This window comes from Trachypithecus francoisi, unplaced genomic scaffold (genome assembly GCF_009764315.1).
Source record: "Trachypithecus francoisi isolate TF-2019V2 unplaced genomic scaffold, Tfra_2.0 Lachesis_group2, whole genome shotgun sequence".
In the NCBI taxonomy this organism is placed as follows: domain Eukaryota; kingdom Metazoa; phylum Chordata; class Mammalia; order Primates; family Cercopithecidae; genus Trachypithecus; species Trachypithecus francoisi.
The window spans coordinates 27,173,405-27,198,715 of record NW_022681465.1 but is presented as its reverse complement, the minus strand read 5'-3'; the positions used below and the strand labels follow the sequence as shown (position 1 = coordinate 27,198,715).

Genomic DNA, 25,311 nt, shown 5'->3' with positions numbered 1-25,311 from the left:
TCCAAAAGTCGATCGTTTTGTGATAGTCTGCAGATCAATTCAGCAATCATAGTCAAACCAGGTGTTAAAAAGCAGTATTATTCAAGTTCTTAAAATGTTACATTATTTTGCTTTCATCACACATACATATACATATATGTATATATGCAGTACTGTGCTTATTATGATAAAAAATTATTATGTACATGAACTGTACAGCTTACATATATGTTTAAGTAGATAATGAAATCTTTCCTACCCTCCTTAGATAGTACTGCTTGGTTCTGTTTTCTCAACCGTTAGGTTTCATTTCTGAGAACCTTAGATTTCTTCTTCAAATGTACAGCTTACATATACTTTTAAATATATAATTATATCTGTCCTACCCTCCTTAGATAGTACTGCTTCTCTTTTCTCAGCTGTTAGGTTTCATTTCTGAAAAACCTCAGATTTCTTCAGCTTAGTATCTGGCATTTCTTCTAAAGTGTGCATATTTTTTTGTTTCTAATCTTCTAAGATGATTGATTCTCTTTTTTGCTATTATTAGCTAAATAATAGAAAATAATACCTGCTAGCTATGTTGCACATACTTAAAACTCTTATGTTAGTGGTAAAATTGAGTATATACAACAAAACACAAAACAAATGCATCTTTCCAGAAGCCACTTTGGAAAGAGTAACCTGGATGGACATGTGGGTGGGAAATGGATGAATTGATGGACAGATGGATGGATGGATGGATGGGGAAGGAAGAGGATACATGGATCCATATGTTTTTGTGTATTAAAAGGAAAGTGCAATGGGAGAATATTGCCATGGCAACAAGAGAACTATTCATAAGTTACATGGCATAGAGCCATGTATATATACTAATATATATACTAATTCATCTAAAAATGAATAATGGCAATGGCTAAAGTAGTTGGATGCATTTATGAAATGTTATCTGCAGAGTAAAGAAGTAAACCTTTTTCATGACTTGTTGGCAAGTCAGAAAAGAAATTGTGATGAATTAAAAGGCATGTGAACACAACTGAAATTCACAGCCTCGTTATTTTACAGTTGTTCATAAGTATTAAGGTAAAAGACTGCACCTCACATGTTTTCAAAAATATTTAAATTTCTTGCTTTCTAACTTTTTTTTATTGCAGAGTTTAATTTCTTCTTTTAAGGTGAAATTATAGTTTTATGTTAAAAACGAAACTTACATTCATGGAAACTTCCAAGTGTCGTCTAGTATACACTAGAAGTATATATTTAGATATTTAATATTATCTGAGTTCATGCTGTATTGTGCAGATTTCTTAAACAGTTTCTAACCTGCGAAATTAAAGTATTAAAGTCAAACATCATTAAACCTTTCTTTTAAATTTCTAGTAGAAGTTGCAAGGCCAAAGTTATTGGCAGAATATTTCCTTTAGAATTCTTCCCAGTCTGTCTTTTCATTTCTATCTTTTTATATTGTCTAAAACATTTTTATAGCTCTCCTTGCTTTAGTTGTACATGTCCAATACATGCATAAATTTTTTGTCTTTCTCCGAAGTTACCTTTTTCATTCTCTTAGGAAAGGATACAGCAATTTTCAAATATGAGTGAATTTATAACTATGTCGATAAGATAATAAAGAATAAGATTTGGTAATAGAAATAATTGGGACAGACAGGCATCTGAGGGAATTTAGTTTATTTTTAGCTCATGTTTGGAGTCCTATAGGTGAGTGCATTATCAAGTAGAAGGGGCTCACTGCCCAGTGTGCTAGAAGCCAATACCGTGACACCAGGTTTTTGAGAAAAGAAAAACTTACTGTTAAACATCAACTGTTAATGATTTCAGAGCAATATTTTTATTAGAAAAGATTGAGGGGGTAGATTCTGAAATTACTAAGTGATTGGTAGAAGGGGAAATGGGAGGCCTGGAAAGTCCTTGGCCACACACGGTTATCTCTTCATGCAATCTCATGGTTCATATGTGCAAATCCAGGGGGAGTTAGTCTAAACCATGCAGTGGAAATTCAGGCTGTGATGTTAGCAAGCTTTTTCCTGCATAGATGCCAGTTAGCCCTATTTCTTCTAACCAATTTCAACAGTTCTTTTATAAACAACAGGAGTTTCAGTGATAGAGCAAGTTGTTTCTTTTTTTATGTGCTATCCTGCAAACTCAAGAATTTTTGTTAGTCATTACTGTGTTGCGATTTTTTTCTTAACTCTTTAGGGACATGATTTCAAGTCTATCCTACTTTCATAGCCCACTGATGAAATTTTGCCCTTATCCAAACAAAGTCAACTTTGCTTCAGCTGAAGTATCTGTTGAAACTCTATTATTTCAGAACTTTTGTTTCTACCATTTTGAAATTGATCCTGATCAAGAAAGTATTTAACTATTACAAAATCCAATGAAATGTAGCATTTACCAGTATAAAATGATTTCTTATTTTCTGTATTTTAAAATAAAGTATGTGTGTTAAAAATAAATATATGTATGCTGCCCCAGCAGCTCACAATTTTTGGCCCACTAGTACTTTTCAGCTATACTTTTGTGGTAGTGGCTAAAACCAGATATTATAATTTGAAGGGAGTTGTACATGTTTTAGATTAACTAGGTCATTTCTATTTAACATGGTTGTTAATCATTTAGAGTAGACAATAATTTTTAAAAGAATATTTAATTAAGGATAATTGACTCATTTGCATCCATATTATGTTGCCAATATGTACCAGTATGGTTGGGCCTCTGTGTCCGTGGGTTCTGTATCTGTGGATTTGATGAGCCACAGAACAAAAATATTAGGGGGAAAAAAGTTGATGATTGTATCTGTACTGAACATGTACAGAATTTTTTTCTTATTATTCCATAAACCATACAGTATAACAACTATTTATGTAACATTTATGTTATATTAGGTCTTATAAATAATCTGGAGATGGTTTAGAATACTTAAGAGGATGCGTGTAGATTATATGCAAATATTGCACCATTTTGTGTAAGAGACTTGAACATGCATAAATTTCAGTATCCACGGGGGTCCTGGAACCAATCTCCTACAGATACTGAGGGAAGACTTTACTCATAAATTTGTATACATCTAATTTATCATAATTTAGGGTCATACCGAAATTTTAAAAATTGAATTATGATTCAAGAGTATTCTAGTTGTAAACACTATGTATGATCACAAATTAATGCTTTATTATTCAAATGATAACTATTCTTATATTTTCATCTCATCTAGAATTCTCAAGCAATATGATCATCCCAATATTGTCAAACTTATAGGAGTTTGCACACAAAGACAGCCTGTCTACATCATTATGGAACTGGTTTCAGGTAATGTGATCTGATAATTTTGCATGATGACATTTTAATGTCATGTTTTGTTGTTTTTATATGTTCAGTCTCTTTGATTTCTCCTTGTAAAGTTTCCAAGGATTTTGTTTTACATTTCCAGATAACAAGAGTCTGTACCTATAGTCAGTATTTTTATAGGCTGTAACACTTTGCTGTTTTCTAGAAAATGTCGACTGCTTTTTTAAAAAGACAAATTTATTATTAGAATATAGTTACATATGGAAGTCAGTTATATATAATCTTTATGTGCAAAACACTAGAAAAAGATAGTGTACTTAGACTTTATAACAGTGACAGTACTATCTTATATTAGTTCATTGTATATCATTTTCCAAGTACATCTCCACACAACCTCTCTTCTAAATGTTTGAATTAATTTTTAATAATTTTTTTGTAGAAATGGAGTCTCACTATGTTGCTCAGGCTAGTCTTGAACTTCTGGGGTCATGTGATTCTCCTGCCTTGGCCTCACAAAGTGCTGGGATTACAGACATGAGCCACAGCACCCTGCACAACCTCTTTTTTGATGGTCATATGTAATAATCTCACAATGCTTTGAGTCACTTTTGAATTATGAACTTCTTTCATATGTGGACAAACAAAAAGGTGATCAGTCTATGAATATATCTTGGTATTTATTTCTGGTGACTTTCAACACCTTTATGTTAACAACTTTTGACAAAGAAAACTTTGAAGTGCTATATTAATAGTATGTGTTAAAGTTTTTTTCATTGTCCAACGTCCTGTTGTAGAAAATACAATCAGAAGTAAAATTTGATCTCATAAACTTTACAAATAGAGTATTTAATAAGTGAAAGGAATTTGCTTTACTTTTAAAAATTATTTACTCATTTTAGGAGAAATTTAAAGAAATATGAAAAACATGTCTAATTTTAATTAAAATATATTAAGTAAACATTGTAGATAGCTCATTAATTTCTGCTTACAGAAATTAATTTTTCATGATTTGTAATTATTGGTCCTGTTTTGTTATACTACTTTGTTTGCTATTGAAATATTTCTCAATATTACCATGTAACTGCAGAATACCTAGCTCATTATCATCTTTATCCTCATCAGGATGGCATTGTCTGTGTTAGGTACGTTGTAATGTTTTAATAGTTTAAATGTGTAAATATTATAAATACATACTAACATTTACATGGGTGCAAATGAAGCCCCTGAATAATAAGGAATGCCACTGAAAAACTTAGATTTGGGAGATGGGACGGACTTGAGGAAAGGTGATTTTGGTCTTACTGTAATTATTAAAGGACCATAGATGCAAATTCCAGATGGCAAGTCCAAATTAAATAAAACAAAAGAAGACAGTTTTGTACAGGAGCCAAGCAAGTGTTTATCTAGACTCTGACTAGTAACCTCTGTTTATATTTTTTAAATGAATAAGAATAATAAACTTTATTAGAAAATTGAAAATATAATGAAAGGTAGAAAATTGAAAATGAAACCTTCCACTCAGTCTATCTCAAAGCTAATTGCTGCTTACAGTTTTTAAATTTTTTTTCCAGAAAAATGTTTAATGCAGATGCTTTAAATTATGAAACAAATTATACTCCAACAGTGTTTCAGATCTTGCTTTTTTTTTCTTATTACTATAATGTGTGGTGGTTTTACTGTTTCATAGTTATCTATACAATTCTACCTTTTTCTGGTAATGGCTACAGAATATTCCATTTTGTGGATTTATATAATTTATTCAACCAAACTTTATTTGTGGATACTTTGGTCATTTTTATTATTTGTTTTTACAAAGTGTTCAATGAATATCCTTGGACTAACTGTAAGAATCATTTGGAAGTGTATCTGTAGGTAAAAATTCAGTAGTGAGATTGTTGGATCCGAATTTCTATATGTTGATTTACGTAAATGTATTAGCTTTTGATTTCTCCATAAGTAATTATCACAATCTAAGGGCTTAAAGTGACACCCATTTTTTTACCTGACAGGGTCTGTAGGTTAGAAGTCCTGGCAGCCTTAACTGTGTTCTTTGCTCAGGGTCTTACAAAGCCAAAATCAGGATGTCAGGCTGAGCTGTTATCTGGAGACTCTGAGGAAGAATCGGCTACCAAACTCATTCAGTTGCTGGCAGAATCATGTCCCTTGCAGCTATACGTCTAAAGTTCCCATTTCTTTGCCTGCTGTCTGCGAGGGGCATCTCTTAGCTCCTTGAGGTTGCCTACATTCCTTTTCACACGGTCTTTCTATCTTCAAAGCCAGCATGGGCCTGCTAAATCCTTCAAGTGTTTTGAATTTTTCTAACTTTCTCTTATGTTACTAGGTAAAGAATACTCTACTTTTAAAAGGGCTTGTATGATTAGATCAGGCACATCTGGATAATCTTATTTTAAGGTCAACTGTACATGATAGAACATATTATGAGTAGTACTTACACTCATAGGGATCCAGGTATTAGAGGTAGGACATCTTTGGGAGGCCATATTCAAATTCTATCTACCATAGTAGATTTTGCTAAATTCTCCTAAAGGCTGTTTGCAATGTGCAATCTCAAACCTTACTAGTGAACTTTTCATATTCAGTTACATTAAGTTCATTCGTTGATCTTGCAGTTTGAATGCATCTTTTACCCGTGAATGATTTTATAGTATTACGCTTCAGTCATTCGGAAAATATCAGATCACCAAGTCATGCAGATATTTCAAATAATGATATAACTCATTATGTAATATCACACATTTATTAATGTCACAAGTCTCATCAGAAAAGTAATGGAGGCGGCTGGGAACAGTGGCTCACTCCTGTATTCTTAGCACTTTGGGAGGCCAGTGGGGTTAGATCATGAAGTCAGGCATTCCGGACCAGCCTGGCCAACATAGTGAAACCCCATCTCTACTGAAAATAAAATTAGCCAAGTGTGGTAGTGCATGCCTGTAATCCCAGCTACTTGGGAGGCTGAAGGAGGAGAATTGCTTGAACCCGGAAAGTAGAGGTTGCAGTGAGCCAAGATCATGTCACTGCACTCCAGCCTCAGTGAAAGAGTGAGACTCTGTCAAAACAAACAAACAAACAAACAAAAACAAGTAATGGAGGCTATCAAGCTCATTGTGGCAGATACATGTTTTGAAGAAATCTATAGCACCCAAGTTTTCTCATGCCTCTTTGTAATTCCCTTCTTCTACCTTTTACTACCCTGTCACAGCCAACCACTAAGCTGCTTTCTGTCACTATGAGCATTTCTCAGAACTCTTAAAAAATGGAATCATGCAGTAAGCACTTTTTTTCACTAAGTATAATTATTTTAAGATTAATCCATATTGTAATGTGTATCAATAGGTCATTCTTTTTATTGCTGAGTGGAGTTCTATTTAATGAATATACTGCAGTTTATCTATTCAGCTGTTGATAGACTTTTGGATGATTTCCAGTTTGGGGCTATTCTAAATGAAGTTGCTGTAAACATTCCTGTACAAGCTTCATCTGGACAAATGCTTTCATTCTCTGGGAAAACTGCCTAGTAGTGGAATGAATGGATCATATGGCATTTGCATGTCAAATTTTTTAAGAAACTACCAAATTACTTTCTAAAGTTTTTGTTCTAGTTTACATTCTCAACAGCAGTCTGTGATAGTTTCAGTTCCTCCACATCCTCGTCAGCACTTATTTGGCCTGGTTAATTGTTAGTCTTTCTAATACTTCTATACCTTATTGTTATTTTAATTTGCCCTTTCCCACTGAATAATGATGTCATGCATGTTTTCATGTGCTTATTTGATGTTTGTATATCTTCATTGGTCAAGTGTCCAAATCATTTGCCTATTTTAAAAACTGAGTTGGTTGGTTTCTTACAATTGAGTCTTGGTTCTTTACATATTCTGGATACAAATCCTTTTTCCGTCAGTCTATGTCTTGTCTTTTCGTTCTCTTAACAGTGTCTTTTGAAAAACATCTTTATTTTGATAAAGTTTAATTTATCTATTTTTTTCTTGTATGGATCATACTTTTGATGGTATATCTAAGAAAACTTCGTTGAACCCAAGTTCCTAAAAGTTTTTTTCTTAATTTTACTTTTAGAAGTTTTAACGTTTTAAAATTTATAGTTGAGTGTAGGACCCATTTCAAGTTAATTTTTGTATATGGAGTGAGAAATGGTTAGAAGTTTATATTTTTGGCATGTAGATATCCAGTTGTTTCAGCACCACTTGTTTTAAATGACTCTTCTTTCTCTCTTGACTTAACTTTTTACCTTCATATAAAATTCATTTTTCCATACTTATATGTGACTTTATTTTTGGACTCTGTTCTTTTCTCTCAATCCTTTTGTCTCCATGCCAATACCACAATGTCTTGATGACAGTAGCTTTATAATAAGTCTTGACTCAGAAATAAATACAAACATATACAACCAACTAATTTTTGACAAGAAGGCACAAAGGGGAAAGGATAGTCTGTCTGACAGATAGTGCTGGGAAAACTGCATTTTCACATGCAAAAGAATGAAATGGGACCCTTATTTATACCATACACAAAAATCATCTCAAATTGGATGAAAGACCTAAAATAAAACCAGAAACTGTGAAACTCCTAGAAGAGAACGTGGGGGAAAACTCTGGGACATTGGCCTTGGTGATGATTTTTTGGATATTACAGCAAAAGCTCAGGCCACAAAAGCAAAAATAAATAAATAGGACTATATTAAACTGAAAAGCTTCTGCACAGCAAAGGAAACAATCAGTACAATGAAACAGCAACCTACAGATTGCGAAAACTACTTGGAAATCATATACCTGATAAGGGGTTACTATCCAAAATGTATAAAGAACTCATACAACTCAATAGTAGAAAAACAAATAACTCAGTTTAAAGATGGGCAGAAGAGGCTGGATGCAGTGGCTCACACTTATAATCCCAGCACTTTGGGAGGCTGAGGCAGGAGGATTGCCAGATCAGGAGTTCAGACTGCCTGGGCAACGTAGTGAGATCATGTCTCTGTGAATTTTTTTTTAATTAACCAGATACAGTGACATGTGCCTGTAGTCCCAGCTACTCAGGAGGCTGAGATGGAAGTATCATTTAAGCAGGGAGGTTGAGTCTGCAGTGAGCTGTGATCGTGCCACTGATCACAACAGATGTGCCACAACAGAGGGAAACCTTGTCTCAAAAAAAAAAAAAAAAAAAAAAAAAATCACATACAACTGATGTGCCACAAGAGAGCAAACATTGTCTCAAAAAAAAAAAAAAAAAATTAAGACTGCAATAAGATACCATGATGAATAGGAAACTTAGCACCTTAACCTCCAAGTACAATAATGCCTGTGCTTATTTGGGTAAAGCTGATTAATTTTAGAAAACCTGAAAAAAGATGTCAATCTCAACTTTGTCTTTCACTAGGGATTAGTAACTACCCCCTTCGTTTTGACCTGAATGTTCTTTTTAAGTTCAGAACTTCCTGGAAGTAATTAAATGTTAAATTATCTGGTACATTGCTCAGTTCACACAGACGCATGGCCCTTGGCAATCCTCATACTCATCTTAATTTTAAAATGACTTATGACTTTGAAACTTTTCTGAAGAGTTTTCACCAGACTTAAGATGTTGTCAAAATTTTTCTCACCTCTGTAACATGACATCTTATTTATGGTTTAAAAAAAGTAATTGAGTTGATTCAGTTTATTTTAGGCTTAGAAATTTTAGGCTTAGAAATCTAGACATGATTATTTACATTGTTCTCATAAATGTCTTTAAGATTTACATAAAAATCTTTCAATTATCAAAATTCCTTTTCTTTCAATTTTTCATTTTCATTTGTAATTTCTATAGTACATTTCACTAATTTTTGCCAAAAAGTTAAATTGTTTTAAAAAATAAACATTTCACCCTTCCCATTTACTGTGAAATTTTATATGGTCACATGATTTTAATAGTCAGTTTCAGTTATGTGACTTCACAGCTATGGAAGGTTACTATGGTAGTTTACTGGCAATGACAGTTTCAGCTGCTTTGGTAACAAATCCCAGCATTTGGAGTCTGGATACTTGCCTGGCATTTGTGTCTTTCACTCTTGATAAATGTAGAAAGGATAAATTGTGCCAACAAAGGATTAAGGAATGTGACTCCTGGCTTGTACTCACTAAAAGAGTCCTCAAAGTCTGAAATGATGCCTTTCCTAACATAGTTTAATCCATTGCCAATTATACTACAATTTTACTTCACTGTAATCAGTTTTGAGGCCAATTAAAAGAACAACATAGTAATTCTCTAATTAATATTTCATTCAAAAAATTTTAAGATATAGCAACTCAGTGGCTGAATTTTTTAACGTTGCAAACATTACTAAAGAAAACCCAATACTGTGGAGTTTATTATTTTGTGTTGTTTGAAGATGATGGTAGAATATTCCTTTAAAACAACTTTGATATGAGCCTAAATGCATGCAATTATAAATTAGTGCACAGTAAGTTTCAGTTTGGGAGAAATGAGTACTTTTTTCTTTCTTATGGTAACTGATATTATCTAAATCTAGACATTCCCATTTTTATTTTATAATTCAGGAGTATTACATTACTAAAAGTCAAAATATTGTGCTCTTGGTTGTCATTTTACATCATGCATAATACGTTTGATATATGCATTTTCAAAACAATGTTTAGAAAGATAGCAACTTTAAATTGATATTTCTTTCTGACCCCGGTGATACCTTGGATTACTTTAGTGTTTCACTTACTACTTAATATCCCAAAGCAAATACAGATGGAATAGTTTAAACTGGCTATTCCTGCAGATACTAAAGTCACTAATGTCCTTGTAAATTGGAGTTACTTTATTTAATTTACATATGACATAAGTTGGTAACCTATTGGCATTCTACGTGTGTGATATTGACCGTTTTTCCTATTGTTTTTTAGGTATACCCTCTTAGTAGGCCACTCTTTTTTTAGTAGGCATCTATTCTAGTAGTATATATTCTTTCCCAGAGGTTGAGCTAAATGATAAAGACATTAACCCAGAAGAAGAATATAAGAAATGAAATAAAAATATAACTATTTCAGGTAATAGGATTGCTCCTGTAAAGGAAAAATATCTATAACTATTACTGTGTCAACTCTTTGAGTGGTTTTAAAGAGTGCCAAGCGATTTTTTTCTATTAATGAGGAAATGTTGATATGTTCTAAGAAACATTAAGTTTTCATGGTACATATGAGCGATAGATGCATTATGTATGTCTGAGTAGTATTACTCATATGCTTTTTACGTTCTGAGCTTCTGATGGCATTTATACCTATGAGTAAGTACCTTCAGCAAAGAGGCAAGTGGCATGGTGAGCGGGACAAAGCATGTTCTGAATCACTCTTGCTCTTAGATTCTGTTTTTTAAATGACTTTCTGGTATTTGAAGCTCCTTCACAATTGAAAGTGTAGGAGTTATGAATGAACATTTCTTTAAAGGTACTGTGAGTTTCACTTTTGGCTTTGTAGGTGACCATTTATATATTTTTGTTACTATACATGGAAAAGTCTTAAAATTCCAAAAGATGAACAAAGGTTAGTGTAATATTTTAAATAATAAGAAAATGTACTTTATTGGCAGTCTACTTATATTTGATGCAAATGTTAGAAGTATGAGCAGGACTGGTGTAACTGGTGAACTCAATTGAAATAAAAACCACATTTTACGTAAAATGGCTTGTTTTTACAAATAGATTTTTACCAATAACCTATCCAATATATATGAATCTAACAGTGTGTATCAGTGTGAAGTTTTCATTTTATCAGAATTGTAAGGCAAGCTATAATTTCATTAAAACACTTTGGAGCCAATACTGTTTTTCCAAGATTAAAAGACAACTGAAAATCATTTGAATCAAAATTAAAAAAAAAAATTTATTGAATATGGTTTTATTTTTTCCTGCTTGCACTGATGTACCATATATATTCAGAATCTATTATGTAGAAACCAAATAAAAGCCATGATCTTGTCAGCATTAGCCAAAGATACTGTAATGCCACTCTTTTATTTGTAAATTTTATCCCTTTTTAATTATAAGTTAGCCTCTGTATTCAGAAATGATGACGATAAAATATATCTGGACTCTTCTCAAGTTTGTGGAAGCAATGAACCTTATGCATTAATATTAAGGAAGGTAAATCAGCTGGGCTTGGTGGCTCATCCTGTAATCCTAGCACTTTGGGAGCCTAAGGAGGGTAGAGCATTGAGCCCAGGGGTTCACAAATTCATTTTGAAGGATTGCATATTATATTAAGCATTGTATAGCCTCTTGTCAGTGAGATGTAAAAATAATATTGCAAACTGTCGTAACAAGGTTTTGTATATTTGAAACTTTTTAATTCTTTTTTTTTTTTTTTTGAAACGGAGTCTCGCTCTGTCTCCCAGGCTGGACTGCAGTGGCCGGATCTCAGCTCACTGCAAGCTCCGCCTGCCAGGTTCACGCCATTCTCCTGCCTCAGCCTCCTGAGTAGCTGGGACTACAGGCGCCCGCCACCTCGCCCGGCTAGTTTTTTGTATTTTTTCGTAGAGACGGGGTTTCACCATGTTAGCCAGGATGGTCTTGATCTCCTGACGTGATCCGCCGGTCTCGGCCTCCCAAAGTGCTGGGATTACAGGCTTGAGCCACTGCGCCCGGCCTGGAACTTTTTAATTCTTTATTGCTTTCATTTGTCCTTTTTTGTAAAACTAGATGTCATTGGTACCTATTTATAGGTGTGTATTTCAGTTCCAGAGATAATATGATTGAGAGCCTAATAAATATACCTACAAAATGTAACCTTTGTTTGAAAGAGTAAATTTGCCTAAATTCTTCTGGGTCAAACTTGAGAAAACATGATCACATTTGACAATATCCACATTCAAAATGAATGCTTTTATACAGCAAAGTGAGAGTCATTAAAGAGGTGACTTTCTATGGTGTCTTTAACTTTTTATTTTAAGAGATTACATATATTAAATATTTTCAGGTTAGAATCTGTTTTTTTAAGACCGTCTTCTTCTGTGTTTGTCTGTGTTAGTATGAGGAGTCTTTAGCAGATCATTGATAAAGACTTCAAAATGAAGTCTTGTCTTATAAGGTGATACCTGCTACCAGCAAGTGTTTGAATCTCTGTATTTTCTATCTTGGCTGCTATAGATTAAGAAATAAACCCTTTCTATAGTTAACACCTATCATGATTTCATGCCATTTGTTGAACAGGATGAGAGACTCAAATATCTATTGTTTTACAATTTTTTACATGTTTATATGTGCTTTTTTAAAATAAAAGAGTTTGTACATAGGGAATTACATAGCACAAAATTTATAAATATTATACCATTGAAATTATTTGCTTTTAAGAGTCAAATTTATACTTCTAAATTATTTTTAAGTTAAGTAGAATTTCTAAACTAATGAGGCTATAATTTGATGGAGCTTTATTATTTCAAAAATAGTTGAAACCCATCAGTTCCGATAAAAATAAACCCAGGAGATGCAATGATTAATTTATTTTTTGTTCGAAACAAATGTGTCATCCTGTATTTAAGTGACTGAAACTTAGAAATACACCTGTTTTTCTTTAAGACTTTCTGTTCTTTATAAACCTGTTATTATGATATTTGGATTAATTACATTATTTGTTAAATACTGAGCACCAGCTTTGTTCCATACAAAATACACTGGCAAAAACACATCAGTGATCTCTTTTCTCAAAGAAATCACAGCGTAATGGGAGAAACATATGTTTAACATCAAATTTATTTCAAATTTGATATGAAAAAAGTGATCAGAGAAATGGTAGCAGGTGGAACCTGATTTGTTTTAGCAGCCTTAGGAAACATCATCTGGAGGTGACATTTGTGTTAAGATCTGAAAGATAAAAATAACCTTTGCAAAGGGCTGGGAAAAGGCTCAGATAATAGCAAATGCAAAAACCTGTTGTGGGAAAAGGCTTTTGTGTTTGGGGAACAGAAGGTTAGAGTAACTGTAGCTCAGTGAGCCTTAGAGAGACTGGCATAAGATTGGAAAGGTAGGACCTTACACGTCAGGGTAAGCAACTGGAATTTATTTGCCGTACAGTCAATCGTGTGTTAGGGAGTGGAGTGACTGGTTTGTTGTTGTTGCTGTTGTTGTTGTTGTTGTTTTCAATTTTCAGAGATTACATAGGGGACACCAAAACCATCTTTCTGTCCATGACCCCTGTTCTCCTTAGTTTCTCTTCTTAGAGATAGTTACTCTTACTTTTTGTGGGATTTTTATTGTTGTTATTTTTGTTTGTTTAGTTTTGTTTTTATCCTTCCAGGGCTTTTTTATGCAAATGGAGACATATATGCATATGCATCCTTTTTATCATGAATGATAGCTTGTACACTGTTCTACCCTATTTTTTTTATTTGATAAAATATCTTGGAGTTATTTACATCAGTATATGTAGATTTAATTTATTCTTTCAGCGGCTCAGTAGTATCTGTTTGTGCCTCCTTGATAATTGTGTTTTCTAATCATCTGCTACTATAGTAATACAGAGTGTTTCAGTCAAAATTTTGTACATCTATGTTTTCTTTCCTGTAGATACGTATTTTGGGTTAAATTTTACTCTCTTGAATATCTAAATAGATATGGTATAGGAAAGATTCATGAACATTCCCAAAAATTTATACCTCTAGATCCACAGTTTAGGCAGCATTTGATTTGAACTTAAGAGATTTCTAGAAAAGATAGTGGCTCCCGGTGGAGCCTGTGCTTCCAGAAGCCTTTATAATATTTTATATAAAAGCAGGTATGTATAGGAGATGAGTTTACAAATAGTCAAGCAAACCCCATATTGAGCCGTGATCATAGAAGGAATTTTCTCTCTATGAATAAGAATATCAGAAGGTTTTTTTTTCTGGTCCCTCTGTATAATTTCCCCTCAGACCAAATTTACTGTATACCAGAGTACTCGATTGTGGAGTCAGAATTTCTTTAGAAAACTGAGAAAGCCCAGTGGGAAACATATCTGTTCCCAAAGCGTTTGGGTCTACTCAGTCATCATTTGTGTTGCTCTGTTATTACCCAGTTTAACACTTATAAAAAGAAATGCTCAGTGGAGTACAAAATGCACTGTAATTCTTATTTAGATGCTGTTATACCTGGAGGTGACTTTTGCCGGTCTAAACATGACCACTGTGGCTTTGGAACCACATATGATTTTAAATTATTGCTCTACTATCATCTGTGTGACTTTAAGCATGCTACTTGATCTCTTTAAGCCTCAACATTTTTACTTATAAAATGGGGAAAGAATATAATGCTCAAAGGGTTAAATGAAATAGTATATGTAAAGAGTGTGGCTCAGTTCTTAACTCATTCTGAGTTCTTAGTAAATATTACCTGCTGGTAAATTAATCTGAGCTGAGAAATAACATTATGTAAAGATTGGATTTTCAGTTCAGTGAGCTATCATGTTCTTGTAATGCCTAAATATTTCAGAATAAATGATATCCAGTCTTTGGAAAACTCAGTATTTTCACAGCAGTAGTCGCCCATTTTGGCTTAGACTGTTTAGTCCAAATGTTAACTAACTAATTAAAAAATGAATCTGGGGCCTTTAATTTTTTTCTCTTCCTACTAGACTATTATAAAAAAATTAATTTCAGAGAAAGAATGCTATTAATGTGTAGATCAGTAAACTTTTTCTTGATATTTGCAAAATCATACAAACACAATACAGCAGCTTTCAGTAGACCAAACATGTTATAAAAATCAGCCATAAATATAGAAAGGAATGTGTTTCTGAGGTGAGATATTAAAAAAAAAAAGATTATTTGTAATAGGCAAGAGTTTGGAAGGCAGTTTGGCTAAGCAAAATCACAAACTCAGAGATAGTAAGAGATAGACAAAGTTAGACAACACATGGATAGTTAATAGGTGGCTGAGAGGACAAGAAATCTTTAGAGAGTTTAAAAACTGTCAGAGATGGATAAGAATGAATAGAAGAAACATTTCTGAAATGTGCTGAGACACATAGGAAACCAGAGTATGTAAGACAGGGTTAAATGATAAAATAAGTTGGGTGCATTGTCTCCACTCCCTGAGTATATTGAAGATAGATTTATGAAGAGTTTAATTTTAATAGTTGAGGTGGAAAATGATTGTGGTATGAAGAGTAGCTTTTGAATCCTAGTGAGGATAGGTTCTGGTAGTATTCTAGAGAAAATGACAAGGTTGTTGCCAAAAGAAGAAAAGATATGAATGTCAAAGATTGTTTAAAATGTCCTTCTATTTCCAATTCAGCATTGACATCCCTGTGTTATTTACTTCAGAAGGATGAGCCATAGAATTTTTTTTTTTCTGTTTAAGTGGCTAAGGAAATAAAAACCTTAATGTAATGGATCATGAGTAAAATATTTGGTCTGTTTTACTTAATTTGTTATAGGTTTGTAATTCTTAGTGTTGAATGGACAATGAAGTTGTTTTATATAATCTACAGTCACACATGTTTATATTTTTATATAAGTTTTATATAATCTACAGTCACACATAAGTTATAGGTTTGTAATTCTTAGTGTTGAATGGACAATGAAGTTGTTTTATATAATCTACAGTCACACATAAGTTTAGACTATGGAACAATTCTAAGATTGTAATTTTATCAGTTTTTACAGTAGCGATCTTAAAAGTTGAGATTTGCCTGTTCTCCTTGTTGAGTGTAAATCAAACTCATTGGCAGTCCATTTATGTGCTTTTTTGGGGGTAATTATTACATGATAACCTTTTTAATAATAAAGGTTGATTTTTTTTTTTCAGCTCTGCAACCATATGTCCCTGTAAGTCCAGAAATAGCTTTTAAATAAAGCTGGGAAAATATTATTAAAAACATTGAGAGTAAAGGAGGTAAAAACATACTTCACTTGGTCATATAAATGAAAGAACATAAGACATGCCACATGTTTTTAGACTTAAGATCTATCCAGTTCAGTATAATATGTTGGGGAATGATACCCTTACAGACTGATTTGAGGGAACAGTATATTTTGAAAGGGAGTATTTTAAACATCACCATGTTTGGTGATTCGTATACCTACCTTTCCTTAGAAGATAATCAACTTTGGTAATACTAATGAAAGAAAAACCTATGAAATTTAGGTGTTCCCTGTGATGAGCAAGATAATAACATTAGCTCCATAATAATATAACACTTACTGTATGCCATTTTACTGATGGAAAAATATGCATTGAGTGGTTAAGTGAATTACAAGGTGCACCTGTTGTTAAATTGTAGAAAAAGAATTTAACTCTTGACTCTAGTCGGTATAATTTAGACTCAATACTTGAGAAAAGAAAGTAGAGAAGATCTATACTGTTAAAAATAAGTCACAGTATAGATAAGGCTTTTCTATATTATTTAGAAAAAAGGACAAATTTAGAAACGCGAATAACATAATTCAGAAACATTTCAGGATTATTTGCAATGGAATAGAGATAGTTTGATTATAATTAATGCAGTGTTTTATAATACAAACATTATTTCATGTATCTTTTGCTGCAAATAGACATTTTAAAAAAATAAATGATTCATCCATCTTTCAACCAACAGGTACATATTAAGTATCATATGTTAGCTTTGCTATGGATAATATATACCATGAATTCTATATTGTATTTTCTAAAATTGTGAATGTTCCAAATTTATGTATGTCTATATTCTATTAATGAGAATATCAGTAAAAACATTTCTTAAGCCAAATATTACACTATAATTAAATTTTACTGGTTTTTCTATAATGCCCTCTTTCGCTTCCAGGTTACAATAGAAGGCATTATGTTGCATTTAGTTGTCATCTCTCCTCAGTCTCCTCTAGTCTATGAGAGTTTCTCAGTCTATCCTTGTTTTTCGTCATCTTGACAGTCTTGAAGAATATTAGCTAGCTGTCCATGAAAATGTTTTGCTAATCGAAGTTTGTCTGAATTTTTTCTCTGCATAGTTAGACTGACCTTATGGATTTTGGAAAAATACCACACAGGCAAAATGCCCTTCTCATTATATTATATCAGTAGGTACATCATATCCACATAACATCACTGGTGATAGAAACCTGCATCACTTGAGGAAACCATTTTATAGTGACAAATAAATGCCTTGTAATTTTATCTGTGTATATATCATCTTTTTCATGTATTGTTCCTATTATGCTTGAAAATATACAAAGATCCTGGAATCAGACAATTCCTTTTAAGATATAGTGTTCCCACAAATCAGTCTATAACAGTATACAGTCTTATCTTTAAAAAGCTAACAGAATTTTGGGTTTTTTTCCTTGTTCCAATTCAAAAAAGTAGTATGTGAGAAGAAGACACAAGGAATTTTTATTATGTTTCATTGATAATGCAAAATAATTTTAGAAAGCATATATAATCGACATTCTGGACGTTGTATGTCCAGAAATTTTTAACTAACATTCTTATTAAGCAACAAATTAATGAGTAGAGAAACTGGAAAAAACCCTTTAACTGTGAAAAGCTTTACGTGGCAATGTTTATATAATTCTGCCCTCATGAGGGAGTTTTTCTTCCTGAATATTTGCTAGTGATAATGGCATTTTTGGACAGTGGTCTTGGTGGATATCTAATTTGAATGTGAGTTATGTTACGAACCTAATTCTTCATACAGAAATATAAATCAGAAAGGTATTTTAGGTTCATATTTTTCTCATATAAATAAGACCAAGATTGTATATACATTGTACTGTTTGATATAATTTAGATATAACTAATTAGATCTTTTAAGAAAATTGTTTACCCTTACGACATTTCTGCTTTCAAGCAGGCTTGATTTTTTCCTTTGCTACCTGAGTGCAATTAAAAACATAACAGAAAATAAACCTCTTTCTATTCTATGCTAGTGAATGAAAACTGTAAATGATGTGAGTTGGCATGTATTTCAAAAGATAGTCTTATCTAACGTGTTAGGTTGGTGCAGAAGTAATCGCAGTTGTTGTTGCCATGAAAAGTAACAATAAAAACTTTTATTGGCAACAACCGCGACTACTTCTGCACCAACCTGATATTTTTCAGAGTCATTAATTCCTCTGGATTTGTTCCCAGGACTTTGAAAACTCAGATTGTGCGGTATTTTCTGTTGTTACAACAAAAAATAAATGAAATCATATGCCTTAATCAAGTGATCCCAGAAAAAGCAGTAGCCCAAGGATGTCGTGTTTCCCTTTATTTCAGTTTTTTAGTGCTAGTGAGTTAAAGCTGTGTTTCCCTTTCCACATCCAGCTATCAGACTCAAAGGAAATATAAGGTCTATAATGAAATCTGCTCGAAGATGAGATTTGCTAGGACTGAAGTAACAGAATATCACAAACTGTGTGATTTAAAACAACAGAAATTTATTCTCCCACAATTCTGGAAGTTAGAAAGTTCAAAATCAAGGTGTTACCAGGGCCATGCTTCTGCCAAAAGCTCTGAGGAATAATTTATTCCTGCCTCTTCCTAGCTTCTGGCAATTCCCAGCAATCCTTGGTGTTTCTTAATTTGCACGTACATCATTCAGTTTCTGTGTCTGCAGTTACATAACCTTCTTCCCTCTGTGTGTCTTTGTGTCTCTATATTCAAATCTCTCTTTTCTTTGTTTTATAAAGACATCATTGGTTTAAGGGCCCACCCTAATATGACCACATAATAAGTAATTACATCTGCAAAAATCTTATTCCCAAATAATGTAACATTCTGAAGTTCCAGGTAGACATGAATTTCGAGGGCACGATATTCAACCTAGTGCACACAGTTAGTTGTTTTAATTAATAGATCTATGTCTTTTATTGGGTTATGTTATACTGGAAGATAGTTACAAAACAATAGTTTATGTTCTGCTAAATCCATGATACATCTGATTATTTGAGATACTTGAGGAGCTACACTGTCCAATCTCAGCTTCCAACAGGACTCAAACACCTTGAATTTGGCCGGTGGTCGGAGCATTGATGACTATCTCTGTCCTCATGGCTTGTGCCGTATAGTCCGTCATAATTTATTTAAGGATAAGATGAGCTCTGAGACTGGTGTTAGGCTGTGAATCATTTATACCATAATTGATCCTAGCTAAAGGGCCAGTATCTACACCTTAGCATGTCTTTATTTTGTGTTGTTTATATCTCACCATTATGTAATTATCTAATGGGGAAAACTGTGTAAAGAGTTTGTGAATTTAAGGAACTTGTGAACTTTAGCACATAACCTTTATGAATATGATACTTTCATATCCAAATAATGATTACACTTGTCCCTTTGTAAATCAATCCCTCTCCCCTTCCATATATTCCAAAATTCGTGTATACTCAGGTCCTGCAGTGGGGCCCGCAGAACCCACTTATATGAAAAGTCGGCCTTCGAAGAAAATCCACATATAAGTGTACCTGCACAGTTCAAACTGAAGTTGTTCAAGGGCCAACTGTATTACACTACACTTAGGAAGGAAAAGTAACAAATTGTTAAACTCTTAATAATAAAAAATTTATTAATTTGTATTTACTTGGATGAAGCTTTAAATATTGAGTAAAAGAATCATTACCCAAATATTTTACACTTTTTATTTCACATTTTATAAACACTTATTTTGTCTTAATCAAAAGCAAATTTGAAACTTGAGGTTGGCTAAAATGCAAAGAAAATAGAAATCATAGTGAAGGAAAAATAAAAAGCTAGCAGGGCAAAATAATATCTAGAGAGTATGTTGTGTGCAAAACACTGGTTTAAGCACTTAACATGTGGAATTTGTTTGATATCACCATAGTTCTTTAAAATATTATCATCAGTTTACAAATAAGGAAACTGAAGCAAAGAGAGACTAAGTAATTAGCTGTCCGAGATTCCACACTTTTCAGTTGCTACTTGTCAGAATTCACATCTAGCCAGAATCCAGTGCCAGTTCTCTGAATCACAACCCTATAGTGAAACCAGAGTGGAGCTGTTGTATCAAAAGACACATCATAATATCATGCAGGATTGCTAGAGTTGAGTCTCAAATTAATTTCTAGCATCTTTAGAAGTAAATCAAAGATAGAAATTCAATAAACTCTACCACATTCGTAGTTACTACAAAATTTAATTTAAATTTTCCCTGGACCCATAGCTGTCCTTGGCCCTAAAGCCTGAAATTCCATATACTTGGAGTTCCACTCTGCAGTACTGTTAATACAGTAATGAATTTTACAGCTATCTCTTGGAGCAAAGCTCAAAATAAATTAAAGAGGGTGATCAGGAAACCTGATTTCATAAAAGCATCGAAGTACCATTTAGAATCTTCATAGAACTTGAAGAGTTGCATGTTTTGGAACCAAGGCTTTGCTCACTTTTGCAAAAGCAGAGTTTGGGTCATACACCTTGGCATGAATCATTTTTCAGATACAGTGTGTTGTGCAGTAAGTGATGTGAAAACCTGAGTAAATGTTAGTTTGCTGTGCTAAGTATTCATAATATTAACATACAACGTGGTTAAAAAGCAAATGATTCTTTGGAAATAAAAACAGAAAAAAATACTAATGAATTGGTGACTTGTTCATAGTATTCTATATATCAGTATGGAATATATCAAAGGTGAAGTTGTATCTAAACCAGGTATTGCTAATTTAATAAAATCAGTTTTTAAGCATCAAAATTCTGTGTGTATATATATTAGCTTTCTAACTTTTCTTGTGTCCCCTCTATACACTTCCCCTTGCAAATCCTTCAACCCTTCTCTCATCTCTTGTTTACGCTCCTCTCTCTCTTCTTGTTCTTTCTTAAAGAGTAATTCCAAAGATTCCAACTTAGAAAAAAATTAATGTAAAAAATGTAGTTATTCCATTAATACCATTGTTTACCACTTTTCTATTTTTATCTAAGCATGGGATGTTAATTACATCTAGTTGTAAAACTGATCTATAAATCAATACCAAATATATGAAAGCACATAACTTTTGAATATTATTTTCTGGATTGTTTCTTGGCTAGAAATACCTTTGGAATGGCTTTTGCTTAGCATTTTTAATATGTACCTGTCTGCCACTTAAAAACATACCTAAATTAATCATGGTTGGAAGCTAATCATAGTTAGAGCTTGCTATAAATGTATTTTGTAATGAGGAATATTATCTTTTTTCAGTTTGAAATGTTTCTTCCCTTCTAAAAAATAATTATCTGGGATTCTCCACATAGGAGTGACATGTATATCCATAATCATAATAAAGTATATAAACACCAATTATTTTTATAATGTATCTTCAGAAAAGAAAATCAGTTAGAAGCTATTTCAGGAAACACATACTCTTTAACACTATCTCAGTTTTTATCAGTCTATGTTTTTCCAGTTGGAGCTTTATAACACCCACCTACGTTTTTATATTATGTGAAGCATTTTTATGGCTATTCTAAGAATTTATATCATCAAAAAAAAAAACCAAATTATATATAAGGAGAAAGTGAAATCAGTAAAATTTAGAAACAAGACATTCAAAGTTATCTTCTATCATGTAACAAAACAGTGACAGAAATTATTATGTAGCAACATTATTAATATTAGACTAAAAGAAAACTTTATTAGTATGCTTTCATTGAAGTAAATTTTACCCTGTTATTATTTTCTCTTAGTGGTCATTCTGAATGACTGCCTTGCCCACTGGATAATTAGTGGATTCATGTACTTTTTTATAGCATTCTGCTGTTGTGGTTTTTTTTGTTTTTTGAGACAGGGTCTTGCTCTGTCACCAGGCTTGGAGTGCAGTGGTGTAATCATGGCTCACCGCAACCTCTCCCTCCCTGGCTCAAGTGATCCTCCATTCTTCCCACCTCAGCCTCTCAAGTAGTTGTGACTACAGGCGCATGCCACCACAGCTGCCTAATTTTTGTATTTTTTAATAGAGATGGGATTTCGCTATGTTGCCCAAGCTGGTCTCGAACTCCTGGGCTCATGCGATCCGCCTGCCTTGACCTCCCAAAATGTTGGGATTACAGATGTGAGCCACTGCACCTGGCCTGTAAAGTTGTTTTCAAACTGGAAGTCTGGGTTAAGTTCCCTGTAATAGCGATAACAACATATAGTAACAACAGCAACAGTAAGAGCAAATATATCTTGAGTTTTTAGCTTTATGTATTTCAGACACTGTGCTAATCACTTTTGAATCTTCACTTCAGCCCTGTGAGGTGTTTATTTTCATGCCGTCATTATGGATGATGATAAGCCTGAGGCCCTATGGCCAGAGCTGGTAAGCAGCGCTACGTTATTTATCACAGAGAGCCACTGAATCAGGCCAATCTTCTTCACATCTCTTACACTTTTCTGCCTTTTATATACCATCATAAATGTCAGCTACCTCATCTGCCTTTTATACACTGTCTTTAATATCAGCTATATTATTAAAAGCAATAATGAAACTGCATAGTGCCAAATTTTAACAGTAGAGCTAAAATGAAAAATGTTGAGGCACTGTGGGGCAAAAATGTTTGTGAATCTCTTTCAGACAGTGAGGAGTCATCAAGAGCTATTTCAAGAGAAATTCTATTTAGAGTACATGAGCAACTGTAATGAAGTTTTCTTAGATTTTTACATCAGTCTTGATTTTTCCCTTATTATATGAATTAACTGCTAAATCAAGTTTGGTCTGGACAATTCACCAAAAAGACTTTAAAAAATACCTTAAGGTAAAATAATTGTTAATAAATATCAATAATTTCTATATTCAGAATCTTTTAAAATAATATATCTTATTAATGGAAATTACTACAAAATGAAGACTATGGAATTTAGCTTTTTAAAATGATTCTTCCCAGTTACCATTCATTTTAAAGCATTGTATCAATTTGTTATGGTCCATTTGCATTGCATTGCATTTGCATTTGTAAACTCTGTCATTAAACCTAACAGAAGTAGACCGTGTATTGGATACCATCCATCAGGGCAATACTCCTTGTTTCCTGCCCTGTTGACTTTCCTTTTTCCATAGCTAGTGTATCACTTGTCTCACTAACAACAGCCAACCATATTAAGGAACAATGAAAAAGGAGTGGATATCACACAATTAATATTATTACTGATTTTTTAAAAATGTTTTTAAATTTGAGAAAGGAGCATTATAAAGAACTTTCAAACCCATCTGATTAGGTTTTTTGTAATCATAAATAATTTGATTTGTTTCATCTTATATAGTACTTAAGTATTATTATAATTTCCACTTTACACAGGAGGAAATTATGGATCAAAAAGATTATTGTAAACTTGCAGATCAAAAAAGTTTTTGAAATAAACTAATATCAAGTAGTACTAGTGTCAGCAATCACCAGTTCCTCAAGGACTGTAAAAGTCCAAGGGTGGGCCCAAGAAGTATCCAGGAGTGCTTCATAATGGTTCAGCAACATCTGTGTGAAGAACACCTACAGTATAAGAATACAAAAGGAGCAAAATGAAAGACACATATGCCACTAGTGACATTCCCTCTGTACTCCCTATATACAGCAGTTAAAGGCTCAAGGATATGTCCATGGAATCTACAAACTATCACAGCAGTGTTAATCTTAAAATAATGCTGTGGAGAATCAGGTAATTTTTTAGTTTATTACTAGCCAGAAATATATTTTCTCCACTGATGAGATGATTAAAATCTGCGTGCCTAATTTAATATTGCATTATTTAGGTAGCCGCCTCTCTGGGTGATATCTCTACATCTGTCTTAAAATTAGGAGACATTCCAGTTTCTTTTTCTTTCTCAGTCAACCTGGATAGATCTGGAGAATTGAGCCAGCTGTGCTAATTTTTTTTTTTCTCTTGAGTTTACCTCAAGAAAGAGGAATATGCCTCTGATTGGGTCTGTTTACTGACTCTCCCTCTTTCACGTCATCCACACAATGAGAAGTTGATAAACTGCTTTAGAATAGACAACTGTTGTAAAAACTAGTTACACATTTAGTAAATATTGACCAAGTTACTCAAATGATGGGTGTAGTCACACATTGGAAATATAAAGGACTGTAAACCCTATGTGAGTTTGTATCTTGAAAAATTTGCCAACAGATTATATAGAAGGTCTTCATTATTTTCTAATATTTTGAATACTGTCAGAGTTGGTCCCCTTATGACTTAGTAGGTCCATGAGAGAAGATCACTAGTAATTGGGTTTTAATATATAGCTACCTGGTAAATACTTTTGCCAAAATTCTTACCTGATCTCTTGGATGGAATGAAGAGAACATATGACATTGCATTCACTTTCATTTGTTCTTGAGTATCTGCAGACCATATTTGAGATCCTCAGTCTTACCACAACCATACCACATAGTTGAATATCAGATTGAGTGAATTATGGAAGACATTTAAAGATGAATTTGTGTAAATTCTCCTTGTTTATTTTTTTCTAGTGGTGATGTTCCAAGACTGAGACAAAGAGATATTTGCCAGACCTATTTTATCTTAGTTGAAAAGAAAAATCCTGTTAAAATCAACTTTATAAGATGCTATGATTATGGAAGTGTCCTAACCACTGCTCCACCTGGGGCGAAAGGTAGAGAGAAGAAACTGTCCGTAAAGGTGGAGAGAAAACTTTCACAAGGGGCAATGTTCATTGGGAGGGGCGGGGAAAACACCTTCCTCTGTGTTGGAAAGTGGAGATACTGGGAAGCAATTGAAGGCTTGTTTGACATTGGTAACTCCAGATTGGTGCTCTGAAGTGTGGACTGAATTTATTATTTCATCATAAGTATGGTGCAATATTAGACCATATTGACTGAGTGAATGAATTGTAAAACATAATAATTTTAGCTTTTTCCTCATTTTTTTCCTAGCATTAATAAAATATCTTCCCCTATATGCACAGTTGGAAGTCATACTAATATTGTTCTAGTTTTAGAAAGAACACATATCAGTGCAGATGACAGAACCCCTAAGTAAAATTCTGGCTTGAAGGCCAAAGAGGATTTCCAATCCTCGGTGCACTTTTTTTTTGTTTTTTGTTTCGGTAGTGGGAGGGGATTTATTTGGTTTTTTTGCCTCAGTATATGGACTTTAAATA

The 25,311-nt window shown here is 33.1% G+C and overlaps 1 protein-coding gene across 3 annotated transcripts in view; it reads left to right on the top strand.

Moving 5' to 3' along the window:
* The window catches only part of FER (FER tyrosine kinase), a 451,703-nt gene that overhangs the window by 300,598 nt on the left and 125,794 nt on the right, over window positions 1–25,311 (top strand). For all 3 annotated transcript variants that reach the window (XM_033178963.1, XM_033178962.1, XM_033178965.1), the window contains one exon: window positions 3,209–3,303. In XM_033178963.1, coding sequence (XP_033034854.1) covers window positions 3,209–3,303 — 95 coding nt within the window. The remainder of the gene's footprint in view (window positions 1–3,208; window positions 3,304–25,311) is intronic.